Source organism: Rhinolophus hipposideros, assembly GCF_964194185.1.
Source record: "Rhinolophus hipposideros genome assembly, chromosome: 10".
Taxonomy (NCBI): Eukaryota; Metazoa; Chordata; class Mammalia; order Chiroptera; family Rhinolophidae; genus Rhinolophus; species Rhinolophus hipposideros.
This window is the reverse complement of record NC_138056.1, coordinates 885,545-902,807: the sequence shown is the minus strand read 5'-3', so window position 1 is coordinate 902,807 and position 17,263 is coordinate 885,545. Positions and strand designations below refer to the sequence as shown.

At 62.9% G+C, this 17,263-nt stretch overlaps 1 protein-coding gene across 14 annotated transcripts in view; it reads right to left on the bottom strand.

The window, feature by feature from the left end:
* The window catches only part of BRSK2 (BR serine/threonine kinase 2), a 56,445-nt gene extending 43,468 nt beyond the window's left edge, over window positions 1-12,977 (bottom strand). For 8 of the 14 annotated variants that reach the window (XR_013994128.1, XR_013994129.1, XM_081061830.1 and 5 more), the window contains exon 1: window positions 12,597-12,976. Coding sequence is in view for 11 of the 14 variants with exons in the window: in XM_081061830.1 (XP_080917956.1) it covers window positions 12,597-12,690 (94 nt within the window). In the remaining 3 variants the exon portion in view is untranslated. Of the gene's footprint in view, window positions 1-12,596 lie in introns of all 14 variants that reach the window. The other 6 variants (XR_013994130.1, XM_081061833.1, XM_081061827.1 and 3 more) reach the window with 2 other exon arrangements.
* Between the last annotated feature and the right edge of the window lie 4,286 nt (window positions 12,978-17,263).

Here is a 17,263-nt window from a genome sequence, read left to right as displayed (position 1 = left end):
TCAAATTTGGACTGTTTAAAAAAATGCCCATCCACGTTTCAAACACTCACTGACTTAGTCTCCCCAAACACTCGGATGACTACGTGTCCCATCCCCCCGGCCCACTCGTGTGGGGGCTGGGGGCACGTGAGCCGGGGCCCTCCGGTGCCTCCCCAGGAGACCAGCCCCCCAGTGCCCCTGGGCAGCTCTCCCAGAGGAAGGGCCGTGGGTGCTGGCTGCAGGCAGGCCCGGGCCTGGTTTCCTCCTCCTGTCCCACGGCCCAGACACCCCGACTGTGCAGCTTCCACAGATGCACGTGGGGAGCCCCTAACCCGGGGAGCAGGATTGAGGTAGGTGCCAGGCTCAGGGAGCCCAGCCAATGCCACACGAGACGGACGCCAAGGCGTGGGGGCCGGACTGGCAGCGCGCCGGCCGTTCCCGCCTGGCCCTCAGCAGGACCAGCTCCCCAGACAGCCAGCCAGACCTGCACGCTGGTGGGAAGCGGGAACACTGCGGCCTAGCCCCCCAGCCAGCTGGGGTCAGGAGCCAGCAGGGCCTGCCCATCCCCGGAAGGGCCATGCGGATGACATCTCCAGTGGGGGTAATAATAGAATCTGCTGAGCGGGCAGCGGGCAGCTTGCTCGGAAGGACAGAGACAGAGGAGAGAGGCAGCGAGCCGCCTGCCCACACCAGGCGTTCCACGTCCTGCCAAACCCGTGTCAGGCCCGAGCGCCACAGACCACCTCTAGGAGGCCCTCCTGCCTGGGGCTGTAGGGACGCGGCCAGATGGGAAGTCACCTCAGCCAGTCTTTTCCTCGAGGGGCTGCGAGGTGGCCCCTGCTGTCGAGATGGCGCGAGTGGGCGTGAGTTTCCAGGATGAGCTCAGCCCCAACAGGACGACGCTGTGTGCCGATGGCCAATGCAGAACCTCAGGCCTGCTGCTCCCGCCCCGTGGGTCCCTGCCCAGTGTCCCCCGAGACCACTGCCCTGCCCTCCTGCCCTCCGGACCCGAGCCCCGAGCCCCAAGCCAGGCCGAGGAACCTGTCCCCCACATCCCTCCTCCCCGCCCCCGGGACCACTGCCACCCACTGCCCAGCTGGAACAGGCAGGGCTCTCAACACACACACACCTCCTTTCCACTCGCACACCCGCTGGGCACACGCCTGCTTTACAAAGTCCCGTATGCGAATGCCACCGCGAGGCTAGTGTCCTGAGGCCACACATGCCAGAGAACCTGACCTCATCCTGCCAGCACAGGTCCCCGGCTCTGGCTCCGCGGGCAGAGAGTGGCAGAAGCACAGGGCGCCTCTCTCCCGAAGCACCAAACACGCAGTCGACACCTGCTCTGTACCTGCCCAGAGTTGACGTCACCACCTTTCACACCTGACCTGTTTCTGGGGGCTGCTGGCCCCTCCAGGGTAGAGGCCACTTGGCATCCAAGAGAAGAGGTGCCCCCACAGGGGTGGCGCAGGCCTGCAGCCCCCCAGGTAGGACAGGACTCGCCCCAGTGAACCCCCAAGGTCCAGCAAGGAACCAGAGGCCCCGTGAGACAGTGCCTGGAGAGTGCCCACGGCCAGCAGCCCCTTGGCAGAGGCCTGGCTGCCCACTAGACTCCTACAGAGTCCGCCAAGGGCCGGCCACACAGCCGCTGAGGACGGCCGTCAGCAGTCCTGCTGCAGGACAGGTGGACTCCCATGGGGCCTCTTTCCTCCCCGAGCCTCGGTGACAGGGCTCCTGCAGAGGGCATGGGACGGCAGCGGAGCCCCACACCCAGCCTGGACTGGCACGGACAGGCCTGGGGCCCAGCCTCTCCCAGGCCAGGCTGCCCCTTGGTTTCTGCCCAGGGAAGGACGGTCCCCAGCCAGCTTCCCAGCGGTGCCCTGAGTGTCCACCTCCCTAAGCAGCAATGACAGAGGGCTGCTGACGAGGTCCGAGTCAGCACAGAACCCTGAGCGAGCCACCTGGGTGCAGCGGGACTGTCACAGAGGCCACATGACTGGGGTCATTGGGACGCTGCAGCCCCTGGTTGGAGGGCCAGGGAGTGAGACTCTGAGCCAGGGGCCCAGGGCCCGGAGCCCCTGCCAGGCCCAGAGCACTGACCGGCTCCGAGGTTCTGAAGTGGCCTCAGCCCAATTCCCCTGCTGGTCATCTGCCCCCAGCCCGGCTCCCAGTGGGGACATCACCAGCATTGCCCTGATGGATGGTTGGTCCCCACAGTGACCTGTGAACCAGGGATGGCATGGGCTGGGTTGGGTGTGGCCACCCCTCTGGTCTCTGGGTGTGGGGACAACCACTACTGACCCTCAAGTGACCCACCTGGAGTTTGCGTCCCCCTCCCACAGTCACCGAGGCAGGGCACAAATGCCCTGAGGAGGGTGTGCGCTGCAGAGAGGGTGGCACGACATGGGGCCCTGAGGTCAGAGGTCCCAAAGGGGAACATGGGTCCCCACAGATAGAGGGACCGGGAGGGGACCTGTCCCCCTGCCTGGCGGGTGGCGCCAAGGCAGCAGCAAAGCCAGATGGACCTGCCCTGCAGGCCCTGCCAAGGTCTGACGGCCCCCCTGCACCCAGGCCATCCACGCCTGTCCGTGTGCGGATGCCCTCCCTCGCCCCCTGGTATCTGCTGGAGGATGGCCCATCTGTGCCACTTTATGATTAGTTATAAATCCTTTGGGATTTAGGGTTTAGTCAGCAAGCCTCCAGTCTGAGGAGCCCTCCGCCTCCGCCTCCGAGATAAGCCAGCACCAACCCTCGCTGGGGGCCAGCCTCCCTCCCCGCCAGCAGGAAACACCCGCCCCCACCCCCACAGCCTCGAGCTTCCCAACAGAGAGCCCCACCCCAGAACTAACCCAGGGTGGAGGTTTGGGCTGGGACGGTTGGGTCGAGATGAGGGCCAGGGGCCTGGCAATTCCCTCCAATGCCCCAGGCCCAGGGAGGGGCTGCAGGCACAGACCCCCAGGCCTCAGAGGCCCTCCCTGTGTGGGCAGGAAGCTTCCTGGGAGCTCGAGGTGGGGCCAGCGTCTTCAGGCCCACCATGTCTGTCCACGCTCAGGCAGGCAGGCCTGTGACCCAGAGCTGGGCCCACAGCTGGTCTCCCCCTTGCCACCCCAAGGCCGTCCACCGACATCAGAGCGCTCTGCAGAAAGACCAGCATTGCATCCACCCTCAGGCCGCAAGACCCCAAAACAAGGGGACCCAGGTGTGACCCAGGGGACCCGATGCCACAGTGTGCCTGCCTCTCCTTGGGGAGCCCAGGAGCCCCCACGGTGCAGAGTATGGGCCGGTGGTCAAGGCCTCCGGGTTGCTCTGTGCCGCACGGCACTCACACTCGGTGATACTCGGTGAGTCGCTGTCAGCTCTGCGGGGCTCTGACCTTCCCCTCCCCACAAGCAAGTCAGCAGCAGACCAGGAGAACTGGCCATCAGCTGCTTCTGCCTGAAGCAGGTACTAGGGGCCGGGGTCTCCCCTGGGAGCACACAGGCCGGGCTGGGGGACTCGGGCCGCCCCTCAGCACATTCAGCAACCAGGTAGTTTCCGCCTCCTGCCCTCGTCTGCACAGGGCCAAACCCCACAGCGGGAGACGGGTGTGGGACTTGCCAAGACCCCAGCCCTTCCCACAGGCCTGCACAGCTGCTCTGGGGTTCCAGGACACACGGGAGTGGGAGCTGCAGACTTCAGCACATCCGCGCTGGACAGCTCCCCACCCACAGGCAGCGCCGGCCCGGGTCGGTTCTCTCCCCCCTCCTTCCTGAAGGCCTCAGGTCCTGCTGCCCGGCCTCGTCCCCACCTGCCCCCAGGAGAAGAGGGCACCGCCTGAGGGCCTGCCAAAGCTCTCCCTGGAGTCTAGGGAGGGAGGGCAGGAGGCTCAAGGCTGCCGGCGTGGACTCGCACGGGGACGACGGTGCAGAGAGCCGGGGTCCCAGGCTGCTGGGCCCCTGTTCCTGCTCCTGACAGCCCCCTGGGTGTCAGCCATGCTGCAGGGTCAGTGCTCCAGGTAGCTGGCCCCTGGACCAGGGACTCCTGGCAGCTCCCACATGCACGGAGGTGGCGGGCACAGTCCTGGTGTGGGCACAGGTGGGGAGGCATCTGCATACCTAGCCTGAGCCCCACCTGGAGGAAAGGGGGCTGTGTCGCCTCCAGCAGCCCCAGCACCAGGAAACCCAAAAACAGACACAGCAGGGGTGGCCAAGCGTTCGCTGCTCCCGCTGCTCCCACGGAGGTCATGTGTTGAAGCCACAGGCCAGGTGTGGGGACAGAGGGGCTCATCCGTGAGGAGAGCGCTGGAGGTGGGGCTGGGGGAGGGAGGGCCGTGGCCACCCCCTGAGCTCTGGCCACCTCACACGCTGTCTGTCCCTCTGCCCTTCAGCAGGCCCCAGGCCCACAGCGAGCGCGCAAACTGGCATTTGGTGAAAGAGCCAACACGCCCAAGAGGGTGAGGACCAGCGAGATGGAAGGGAGAGCAGGCGTCGGGCAGAAGCCTGTCCAAGCGCCCCAGAGGTCAAGAGGCCAGGAACGAGGAGTGGACGGGTCACAACCACACCTGGTTTTCTGCAAGTGATGTCCCGCCAGCATCAGTGTCTCCCAGGATGCAGAATGCAAACCCTCAGGCCCACCTGACCCGCAGGGGACACCCAGCCCTCAGGTGATGCCAGACCAGGACCCTGGGAGCAGCCCAGCCCGGCAGGCCCCGGGCCCAGGCCCCACGGCCTCTGGGTGCTGCCGGCAGACGGGCTGGCCACCTGAGACTCAGGCTCCGGGAAACGGCCAGTTAAAGTCGATCCACCATCTGGGTGTCTGCGAGTTTTGGAAATTGTGTTCACTTCTCAGGGTGATGATGGTAACATGCTTTTAAAAAGAGTCTCTATCTTTAGACACACACCCCAAAATATTTATAGCTAAACATGCCTGGGATTTGCCTCCAAATAATTGGGTGTGGGGGGGAGTGCCATTGGCTGCGTGTCCCTGGGGCTGGGTGGGCTCACAGGGTCCTGGTCACCCCTCTCTGTGTCTGCAAATGCCTGTGTGTGAAGGAAAACAACACTGTACCTCGGACAGACACCACTGCTGTCCCAGAAAGCCACTCCAGGCCCCTCCCTGGGTGGCCCCCAGGACAAAGGAAGCTGAGCCCAGATGGCAGCAGGCTGGGCAGGAGACATCAGCCCAGGAGGAACTCAGGCAGAGCCGGTTACATCCCAGGGCCCTGTGGCATTGTGTGGCAGAAGGGACAGACAGGACGAGCCCCTCACTCGCCCAGCGCCTGCAGGGTGGGGCAAGGGCCAGTCTGAGGCCTGGGGACCGTGCGTCCCCCACCCCGCGGCCAGCACAGCTGGCGTGGCCCGGCTTTGCCCCAATCCCCCCCCCCCCGCCCTCCTGGCTCACCGCCCTGCAAACAAGAGCTCCAGGAAAATCCCACCGCAGAGGGGTGAGCGTACACCCACAATCCACACTTGTCTGTCCTGGTTTGTCCCCTTGGCACCCGGCCCAGGTGGGGCCACTGCAGGCACCGTGGCCAGCATGAGGCCCAAGGGTGCTGCTGACTGCAGCAGCCGTGCCAAGCAAGCACACCCCTTTGTGGAACCACCACACACCATCACGCCTGAGCTGGAACAGGGAAACTGAGGCATGGAGACACGTGACCCTCCGACAGCAGTCTGGGTAGTTCGCCAAACTCCGGTGGGCCTGCCTCAGCTCTGCACACAGGCTGACCCAGAGACCCTGGCGGTCACAGTGCTCTGTACCGTCGGGCTGACGCCTGGCTGTGTCAGGGAATCTGGATGGGACACCCGCCCACCTCGCTCCTGACTCCGTGGGGCTGGCCGAGGGGCTGCACACAGCTGGGTCCCACGCACTCTGAGCTCCTCACATACCCTGAAGAGGAGAGTGGGCTCGAAAGCTCCTGCCATGGCCCTCACCGCAGGCCTTGAGGCCACACTCGCTCCCTTAAGGCTCCCCAAACCGCCATGGGCACCCGTCAAGAGCCAGCCCCTTACCCTTCAGAGAGGAAACTTACCCAACAAGGCTGCCCAGGCCTTTGGCCACACACGGGGTGAGTCTGAGGGAGGGGACAGCAGAGCCTGCTGCTCCTAAACTGGGGAGGGGCTTCGAGCGGCCTCTCACAGACCGGGGCTCCAGTTTGGGGCAGTGTCACCACCCAAGGAAGCTGGACACACGAGCCCGACCTGGTGCCGGACCCCACGTCTCAGAGAGAATGAGGTCCCCCGCCTCGGGCTGCCTCCCCACCCTGCTCCGCCCAGCGTCCACCTCTGGCCAGCACCTTTCCCGTCTCAGCCCAGCCCGGAGGAGAGGCCCCCGCCCAGGGAAACGGTCAGGCTGCAGGTGAGCCCTGAGCCAGGCCAGCCAGGCCAGCATCCCCAGTGCCACTCACTCTGCCTGCGCTCCAAGCCGAAGCTGGTTGGGAGAGGGACCCGACAGGTCCCAGCGGCCACCCCTCAGCAGGCAGGGTCCCCCAGGCACTGCTTCCCCAGCCCCTCCCATCCGGGCCCTCGGCCCAAGCCAGCGGCTGCCCAGCAGCTCTGGAGTCAGCCCGGGATGTCAGCCAAACCACCCTCACAGATGCCACATTCCTGGCCGGGCAGCCTACGCTGCCCCCACACACCGCCCACAGCACTGGGCCAAGCGGCAGCCTGATGTGTCCTCAGGCCCCGGCTGCGCCATTCAGGCCTCGCAGGCAGGCAGCTATTTGGGCTTCCCGCCCCCGCCCAGGACTCTGGGCGTCAGTGGTGCCGGTGCTCTGGGTACCTTGGTCAGCACGCAGGCCCCGGGCCCCTGCACAGGCGAGGACGTGGCAGCCACCGTCTGTCCTCACAGGTCGGCACCCCCAGCCAGGGGGAGTATCCCCAGAACGTGCACCAGTGCTCTATACACATTGACCCGTGAAACCCTCGAAATCCCCCCGAAGGCGCTGCCATCCCAGCACACAGGGAGGAAACCGAGGCCCAGCCTCCAAGGGCCGAACGAACAAGCAGGAAGAAAACCAGCCGGAGGAACAAGGGCCTTTCTCTGGAGCGGCTCTGCGGGGGGGCTCCCAGCTGCTGGCTGGGGACACTGGCCCCTCAGAGGCTGCAGAACAAGGCCTGGGCAGGCTCTCAGGGCCCAGCCCACACAATCCCGCTTTGTCCCTGCGGCCTCTGCCCAGCCCAGCCTCCATCTTGTCCAGAGTCGGAGGCAGCCGGCCCAGGGCAGCCCCGCTCGGCCAGCCGGCACCCCTGGAGGAAGGGCTCGGGCAGCTCAGCTTTCCCTGCCCAGGACCCTGGGCTTTGGGCCAGGCTCATGAAGGCCCACCCTGGACACACGAGCCAGCCTGCAGGTGACACGGTGGTCAACCAGGCCTGGCACCAGGGAAGGCCCATAGTAGCTGCCCTCAGGAGACACCAGTTCTCCCCACATGCAAAGGCCTTCCTGCAAAGCCAGGCAGCATGGGACCACCCACCCGGAGGTGCCAGGGGTCCCTCCCCTCCCCTGAGACCCCAGGTGGGCCCGACACTGTCCCCAGCCACCAGAGCCTTGCAGAAGCTGCAGGACACCCTGCTCTATAGAAGGGGGGCCTGAGGTGTAAAGCCACTGGGCTACGGAGCACCAGAGCCCTGCGGGCAGTCCTGTACTGCCTCCAGGACCAGTGGCGCAGAAACACCCCGTGGGTCCCAAGGTGGCCACCAGGGCCCTGGGCTCTGGCCAAGTGGCTGGACAGGCAAACCCACATGGGCAGCACACGGGGCCCTGGCAGGGCAGCAAGGGCCTCTCCCGCCACAGTACCCCACTCCACACACTCACTGTGTGACAACAGGCCCCAGAGAGTGCAGTGTCCCCCTCCAGGGAGCTCCAGACTGCGGGGACACTGTCCACTTCCTGGGCCGGGCAGCGCCAGACACAGCCATACAGGGGGCACCGTGGTCATTGCCTCCTCTCTCTGGGCTGCCACCCAGCTGAGGTGCCAACTTAGAGCAGCCTGACCCTCCCAGGTCCCCAAAGGAGCTGGTTCTGTGTCCGGTGGCCTCAAAGGCACAGGTGCTCTGCAAACCGGAGCCCCAGGTACTGCAGGGGTGTCCTACCTTCTCCTGGGGAGTGCCAGCCCCGAACCCTCCAACGCTCCAACATGGGGCAGCAGGGCGCAGGGAGGCCCGTCTGTCTGCCACAGCGCAGACAGGGAGGAAAGGACGGTATGGCCTCCACCCCACACACCCCCAGCTCCCCCTCCTCCTACGATTTCATGCCCAGAGGTCACCCCACAGATAAACAGTGAGCGTGAAAAACAGAAGGAATAGCCAGAGAAAGGTAAGCACAGAGGGGAGAGCGCTCGGGCCCGGCCAGTGCTGGCCTGCTGCTGCTGTGGGCGGTGGGAGACTGCGTCCTGCGTGGGGCCCAGCCCACAAACGTTCCAGTGGTCCTTGAGGTGGGGGGGCGGGGCACAGAGAGCCAGCCCAGAGGCCCCGGTCCACACATGCCCCCATCAGCCACCAGCAAGCATGCGGTACCCCTGCCACCCCACCCCTGGTAGCCTGGGGAGGGGGCGGGACCTTGAGCCCCTCAGGGCCTGGGGCCGTGGCCAGTGCTGGCCAAGCTTCATCTGGAAAAGTGACAGCCAGGTCTGGCCCGCCTCTGCACGCACAGCCAGGAGCACCGGCTCCTGTGTGGTTCCAGCGACAACTCTGCACCCTGGGCGCAGGGCAGGGCAGAGGCCGAGCCAGACACTGGCGAAGGCCCTGTAGGCACAGCCCTGTGTCCCCTGCATCAAGCTGGGAGCCCTGGGGGTGGGGGCTGCCAGGCCTCCATGCTTCCTGCGGAAACCCACATCGCAGGCAGATGAACTCCCAGTCCGAGCCACGCGCGGGCACACTGGGTCCTGCAAAGAGCATTTCCGGCTGCTGCACCTGTGCTGTGCCATGCCCTCAGTGTGACAGGCCCGTCCTGCTATAAACAGCCCCTGCAGAGGCTGTCATCACTGCCAGTGGTGAGGCAGGCGGGACCCTGAAAATTCAGAGGTGCTCAGAGTCGCAGCAGCCACAGTGGGACCCCAGGACCCTCCCATCCCTACCTGAGGGGAAACTGCCCCCCCCAAGGCATGAGTCCCACTGCCCAGGGAGTGGGCAAGGGGCTTCCCCGGGGGAGGGTCTGTGCTGCCGGAGGAGGGCTGTCTGTGTGCTCTGTGACTGGTGGGGTGCTCGGTGGCACTGCACAGGTTTGGGGAGACAGTGGGGGTCCCCACGAGCCCCTGCCCTCGAGCCTAACCCATCTGCTTCCTGGCACATTGGCATCAGCCTGTGCACTGCGCACACCGTGTTCCTGCCGCCCTTGACCACAGGGCTGCGTCGGAGCCCGTGTCCTCGTTGAGAAGCAGGTTGTACTTTACACCGAGGCAGGCCTGGCACACACAGGGCAGGCTCTGCCCTCACGGCAAGGCTGCCGGGGTGGCCTGCCCGTGGCAGTGAGCCCCAGACGCCACAGGCAGTCCACAAGGGGCCGGTGTTCGCTGACCACCCACCCTGCTCTGGCCACTTCTGCCCACACAGAGAGGCTGGCTCCTTCTCCTGGCCTCCGCCCCTCCTGGTACCCCGGGCCAGCTCCTCAGCCGGCCCTCCCAACCCCAGATCCCTCCCCTCTCACTGCTGCCTCTGGCTCTGCCTCCACATGCAACTCCAGGCCTTGGTCACCCCAGGGTCTGCCAGACTCGCCCCCGCCCCGGCTCACCTCTCTCTCCCTCCCTCACCTGTCCCATCTTCACAGGCTCCTCCCACCCCAGCTGAAGAAGACTTTCCCAGATGAAAAGGCCTTGGCAGTGGACCCCTCCCCACGCAGTGACACTTGCCCCCAGCCCTGAAGCCCCATCTCTCGGCCAGAAACCACCATGCGGTGGAGGAGGTCTCCAGCGGCTGCATGCCCCACACCAGGCCGCCCAGGACAGCATGCAGGGGAGACGCAAGAGAAGGGAGACGGCCCAGCCCCACGAGGGACAGCACCACGCGCTGAGCTGGCCCTGCACACCACCCGCCACGGAAAAGATGGAAGAGGACGTGTAGCCCGGGCCCTGCAGAGGCGAGTCCAGCGGACAGAGGTGGCAGCCCTGCCCACACCTTCACTCCACACCTGCAGCATCTCCCCACTTCATCTGAAAGCCCAAAGGCGGTCTTTTGGGGCCCAGCAGTTGGCCTACCTTCCAACATGCCCTGTCTTGCAACAGACGGGCTGAGTGGCCGGCTGGCTCTCCCACACAGCTCAGCGCCACCCGGACGGCTCACAGCTTCTGCTTTGCAGACCGGGGAGGACCGAGGTGACTCACCCGTGAGACAGGGGAGCCGGCTGGACCGAAGGGGCCGACACGCAGCCCCCACCCTGGCCCTCACTGCTGCAGGATGGGCCTCGGGGGCACACCGCACCCCAAAGTGGGCGCCTCAGCTGCACTCAGTTGTTCTGGCAGAGAGCCTGGCCCCCAGCTAAGCTCAGACGTTTGTCTCTGGAGGATAAGGACAGGCCTGGGGAATCACAACCCTCTTGGCATTTTGTGCTGAAGACCAGCAAGCCAAGTGGCCTGGCAGGCACTTGCACACGTGCATGAGCCACGTCCACCCAACTCCCAGTGACCCTTCAGCAGAAGGAGATGGGCTCCAACAGGACAGCCAGCTCCCCAGCCGTCCTGGGAAGCAGGTGTCCCAACCACCAAGGGGCCACAGGGGACACAGAACTAACAGACCCCCACCCCCCAAGGCTGGCCCGCCAACTGGACCAGTACGGCCCCGCGCAAGGGGAGAGGCCCAAGACAGGCTGCTGGCTTCGTGAACCACTGGGCTGTTTTCTAAGCAGCACATGGCAGCGCGCTGTTGACACACACACACAGCACACCCTTTTGTATTCACTACTGTTAATTACAGGGGAACCTCCTGTAATTAACTGTACGACAGTGTAACTCAATGAAGAGTACGGAGACCAGGCCTACCCACGGAGGCCGGCGCACGGCAGCATAAATTCACCCCTGTCATCACTTACACCCGATGTTTCCTTATAACATTTTATTGGTACAATAATTAGATTATTTCACTGCCTCCCACATTCTGCTGCCCCAGGCACCTCCCCCACTGAGGATTTCACCAACTACACTCGGTCCTCCCAGGAAACATGCCTACTTTGAACTCAGTGGAGCCCCGACTCTCTGCCATCTCCTCCTGCGTGAACCCAGGCCATGCCACCTCGACTCCCAGGGGTGCTGCCCTACCTCCAAGGGCCCCTCGGTTGGCACAGGGGGCTGTGTACCCAGGGTGGGCAGAGGGGGCCTGCCGCCAGCCCAGGCACCTTCATGCTCTCTGCTTAGTTACATCACAGCCACTGCCCTCCCCCGAGACCCAGGACCTGGCCCACTTTCCTCCCAAACATCACCTTCCTGCTCTGCCTCCGTGCCACCCTGGCAGCACCCTGCTAGGGCAGCTGCCTCCTAGGCCCCCACCCTGCACTGGCAGGGTGGGCCCGGCCTGCTGCACCCTCCTCTCTTTCCTCTGTTCCCCTTCCTGTCTTAGGTCTAAGGGACCTCCCAGAGAGGCTGGCAGATCAGTGCCAATCGGACCTCTGGGCGCCAGGAGAGGCCCATCCTGGGAGAAGAAAGAAAATGGCTGAGCCCAGCTTCCCACAAAGCAACTCTGTGAACACCGGCCGAGTGAGGAGATGGGCTGCCTGGCTGGGACCTAACCTGATCACTGGAAGAGCCAGGAAGCCCCCTCCTCCCTCGCGAAGGCGGAGGGTCTGCTCCACCGCGGTCTGGAAGGATCCATGGCCCATATCCGAGCTCCAGCCCAGTACCAGCCTCCCTCTCCTTCCCTGGGGAAGTGCAGTGTCGCAGACATTCCCAGCAGAGGCTGGGAGGAGAGAAAGGCGCTGTCCAGCCCTCCGAGTGGCCTGGGCACTGTCCCTCACCCACCGTGGAGAGAGGTCCTGGCCTGGCCTAGGTGGCCCCGTTGGCCCGCAGACATCACCTAGCGGCCTCCCTGCCCCACCGGCCGCCCGGAGTTGGGGGTCGCGCGGCCCCGGGGCGCAGCTGCTCGGGCGGCACGCCTATTAGCGCGGCCTCGGCAGACGGCAGATGGGCGCCCGCTCGGCCCCCTCCTCCCGCGGCACAATGGGCCCGGTCGCTCCGGCGCACAATGAAGCCGGGGCCGCGCACCTGCAGCCAGAGCCGAGGGGCGCTGGCCGGGCCCGTGCGCCCCCGTCCGCGCCGCGTGTCCTTGGGACGCGCCCGGCCGACCGCAGACGCGCGGCCTGCGGGGCTCCGCGGCGGGACCCGGCGCCCGGCTGCCCATTGTTCGCGGCCGCCGGCCGGAGCCGGGCTGGGCCCGCAGCACCGCGCTCGGAGCGGCCTCCTCCCCGGGCCCCCGCGCGGAGCGCCGTCAGCAGGGCCTCCCCGGTGCTGCGGGCCTGTGCGCCCCTGCGCCCTGGTCCTCCCCAGCGCCCCCAGGTCCTCCCGGTCCCCCGGCGCCCCTGTCCCCCCGGGCGACCGGGTCGTCCCCAGTCCTCCAGTGCCGCCGGTCCCCCTCGGGGCCCCCGCGCCGCCTACGCCGGCCCCTTCACCCATCACCCAAACGGCCTGCCCGCCGGTCCCCGGCCCGGCCCGCACGCACCTGTCTGCCCCTTGCCCAGCGTCTTCTCCAGCCGGTAGGGCCCCACATACTGCGCGTGCTGCGCTCCGCCGCCGTCCTTCCCCGTCGATGTCATCGCTCCCGGGCCCGGCGCCGGCGAGGTGGGCGCCCCGGGCGGGCGGGCGGCGGCGGCAGGGAGGGGCCGCGTCGGGCCGCGTCCGTCGGTCCGTCGGTGAGTCCGCTGGGCCGGGTCGGCGGCGCCCGGCCGGCCGCGCTCGCTCCGCGCCCCCGCGCCCCCCTGCGCCGCCGCCCCCCGCGCCCCGCTCCGCTGCGGCCCGCGGCGCTGCCTCCGCCTCTGCGAGAGGACCGGGCGGGCGGGGGCACTAGGCTTCCGCCGCCGCCGAGGCCCGCGCCCCGCGTCCCGCGCTCCCAGCGCACGCCCGTCAGTCGGTCCGCGGCCGCGGAGCCGAGCCGAGCCGAGCCGAGCGCTCGAGCCGCCGAGCCGAGCGGAACCGAGCCGAGCCGAGCCCTAACGAGCGTAGCCCGCGGCAGAGGCGGCGGCTGCGAGTGGCTCCCGCACCTGCCAATCAGAAGATTTATCCAATCATCGGCGCCCGCTCCCCGCCGCCCCGCCCCGCCGCCAGCCGGGTCGCCGCGAGCGCTCGGGGGAGCTGGATTCTAGGAGTCGAATCCCTGGCGAGGTCCGGGCGGGATCCGAGCGGGTCCGGGGCGAGGCTGGGGCGGGGCAGGGCCTGGGCATCTCCAGCCCGCCGCCTGCTCTCAAAGCGTCCCCGGGACGATGCAGGCAGTGGGGCAGTGGAGAGGGCGCGGAGGTGGAAGGCGCGGGTTCTGCCTGGAGTCCTGGGGGTGGACGGTCTGCGGCCCCCGGCTCTCCGCGCCGTGCCTGCTGGCCGCGATCACCGGAGTCGGAAGGACTTTCTCACCCTCCCCTCGCTTGGGGCGGCGGCGCTGCAGGAGCGCTTGGCTCAACCGCGACCTTGCGCCTCCCGAGGCCGTGCCAGGATGCTGCCCTCCACCGCTCGGTTTTCCCGGGTATACAACGTGACCAGCACAGCGAGGTCAAGGAACTCACCTGAGGTCACCCAGCAGCGGCCTTCGTGGGAGGCGGCTGCCGGGTCTTGGTGCGGACCCTTCTTCCGTCGGATTGGGCGGTTGGGCCTGGGGGTGCTCGGACATCCACAGATCCGTAGAAGAGGCCGCAGAGCCAGCCATACCTGTTTCTTGCAGAAAAACACGTGTGCTTCCTTAAGCTAGTGCTGCAGAGGGTGGTGGGAGATGAGAAGTGAGGGCTGGGCTCAGGCAGCCTAGAACCCTGCAGATGTGAGGGGTCGCACAGAGTTTGAGTCTCTGGGTTCCTGGACATAGTGTGGAATCTGTGGCCAAGTCCTGGACGGCAAACCTCACCTGCACGTTTTCTGCTGCCTGATACTGCTCTTCATGGCTCTTCACGGCCAGCAGCCCTCACTCCCCTCAGGATAATCCCCTGCCCCAGCCCACCCTGGGGGGAGGGCTGTGTGAACTCAAGAAACTCCCAAATCTTTCCAGCACCCGACCTTGGAGGACCTGTTTGTATCTTTCTCCCCTGTCTTAGCTCAGGAAGGGTAGACAGCCCTCAGAGTAACTGCTCCACTGGGCTGTGCTAAGTGCTGGGACCTCAAAAGTTGTGCAAATGCCCGTCAGGGCCCTGCCCATGCGGACCTCACAGCGTTAAAGAGACCACTGCAGACAGACATTCAGCTCCAGGCTACCGGGTGGGTGTGGCCGGATTTAAGGAGCAATTGAGACCTGGGGCTACAGAAATTATCTAGCTGTGAGGTCTGGCTGGAGGCAGACCTGGAATCTTCTGGTCAAGGGTGCCCAAGACATGGGGGGGAGGGCCATCCCCAGGCAGATGGGTGCTGGGCCCAGGTGCCTGCAGGAGAGGCAACTGCCAGGGACACGCCTCGTGGCCTCCATATCTCCCTCTACTGGACAGGTGCCCACCTTGGTCACCTGGACCTCCCCAGTCTACAGGACTTGTCATCTCTCATGCCCTCAGCAGCATTTGGCCTCATTGACCATTCTCATCTGGACACTCCTGAGCTAAACTTTTTGGCTTTCAAGACTCCGACTTCCCCGCTCCCACCCAGCCTTGGGCTCCTGGCGTCTTTTCTTCCCTCTCCAGCCACTTCTCAGTCTCCTCTGTGTTCCTGCAGCCTGTACCCATTGACCTTTTCAGGGCTCTGGGGGGACCCCTCAACTTGCCTCTCCACCATCCTCCAGGCAACTGCACCCACTTTCAGCCGGTTCCTGCATCCCTATTGCCAGCCTGCCCTCACACCAAGGCCGGGGAGCCACCTCCCTCCTGCAGCTTTCCTTGTGTCTGTTGCACAAATTCTCAAACTCACCGAGTTCACAGCAGAATGTTTCATCTCCCTGTCTTTGTGGGGGTCAAGAGCATGGCCCCTCATGGCCCAGCTTCCATCAGCCTGTCCAGTGCTAGCCTTGGTGCAGAGAAAGTCCAGGTAGGAGGCCTGTCCGGAGGATGACACCAAACAGTTACAGAAGTAACAGCAGCACTACACAGGTGTTTCAGAACACACAGGAGGAGGGAACACTTCCTGACTCTACATGAGACCATTGCAACCCTGGCGCCAAGTACAGGTGACACAAGAAAAGAAAATTAAAGCCCAATATACTTCACGAACCCAGACACAAAAGTCCTCAGCGGAATATTAGCAATTCGATTCCAGCAATATATAAAGAGAACAATACATATGGCCAAACAGGGCTTATTCCAGGGATGTGAAGTTAGACGTTTCAGAATCGGTCGACGTAATTCACCACGTTAGCAATTTAAAACAGAAAAATCGCACGGTCATTTCAATAGGTACACAAAGAAAAAGCATTTGACAAAATTCAACACCCATTCATGAATAAAAAGAAAACAAAACCTCAGGAAAACTAGGACTAGAAAGGAGCTCCTTCAACCTGCTAAAAGGGATCTACAAAGACCCCCAGTGACATCATACTTGGTGGTGAAGACGGATAGGAATGAGGCAAAAACCGCCACAATCAGCACTTTATTTCAACACTGTCCTAGAGGACCTAGCAAGGTGATAAGGCAAGGACACAAAAGTTACACTTTATACTTTTATGTGATTGGAAAGGAAAGATGCAAACGGTCTTGATTTGCAGATCCCATAACTGTAGGAAAGCCTAGGTTTTAACACGGTGCTGCAACTAATTAGCGCGCTTAGCAAGGTCACGGGAAGCAAAGCCAAATGACATAAACCCTGTTTCTGTGTCCTAGCAACGGGCGATTAGAAATTGGAATTATAATGTTTTCTTATATAATTTTTTTTATTTTATTGGGGAAGGGGAACAGGACATTATTGGGGAACAGTGTGTACTTCCAGGACTTTTTTCCAAATCAAGTTGTTGTCCTTTCAGTCTTAGCTGTGGAGTGCGCAACTCAGCTCCAGGTCCAGTTGCTGTTGCTAGTTGTAGGGGGCGCAGCCCACCATCCCTTGCGGGAGTCGAACCTGCAACCTTGTGGTTGAGAGGACGCACTCCAACCCACTGGGCCATCCGGGAGGCAGCTCAGCTGAAGGTGCCGTGTTCAATCTTAGTTGCAGGGGGCACAGCCCACCACCCCTTGCGGGACTCGAGGAATTGAACTGGCAACTTCGTGGTTGAGAGCCCACTGGCCCATGTGGGAATCGAACCGGCAGCCTTCGGAGTTAGGAGCACGAAGTTCCAACCGCCTGAGCCTCCGGGCCGGCCCCTAGAAATTGAAATTATAAAAACAAATGTGCCGGAAAACTGACTCTGGGTGGTGAACACACAATGGGATTTATAGACGATGTAATACAGAATTGTACACCTGAAATCTATGTAAATTTACTAACAATTGTCACCCCAATAAAATTAATTAAAAAAAACAAAAAAAAAAAAACAAATGTGCCATTCAAAAATAATATTCAAAAACTGTGAAATACTTAGAGGTAAATTTAACAAAGTACACATGAAACCTGCACACAGAAAACTATAAAATACCACTGGAGACTTAAAAGGACCTACATGAGTGGAGAGTCATACCTTGTTTATGGATTCCAAGCCTCAATATTATTGAGGATACCGATTCGTCCCAAATCGATCTATAGACTCAATGCGATTTCAAGCAAAACCACAACCAGAGATTGACAAGCTTACTCTAAAAATTAAAAAGAAACGCAAGGACCAAGGAAATCTTAAACAATGATAAAGAAGAACAAAGTTGGGACATTCACATGACCTGATTCCATCTCATGAAGTCAAGACAGAAAGCTGTTGGCTTAAAGAGAGATATATGAAACAGAGAGTGACACTAGCGTCTAGAAATCTACGATGACATTTATGGTCACGGGCTTTCAACAGGGGGGCAAACGTGCAAAGGTCATCTATGGGTAAGGATGGTCATTTCACCAGAAGGTTCTAGAATTAGACATGTCAGTAAATCACCCCAGACCTTACCTCACACTGTTTACAAATCCAATGAGAATGCACCAGGTAACATTAACAAAGATGAGGTAGAAATGATTCGTAGAACTGCAAGTATAAAACTTCTAGAAGAAAACCTTTGTGTCCACAAAGATTTTTAGATACGCGAAAAAGTACAAACCATAAAATTAAAAAAAATAAATAAAGTGGACCTCTTCAGAATGAAA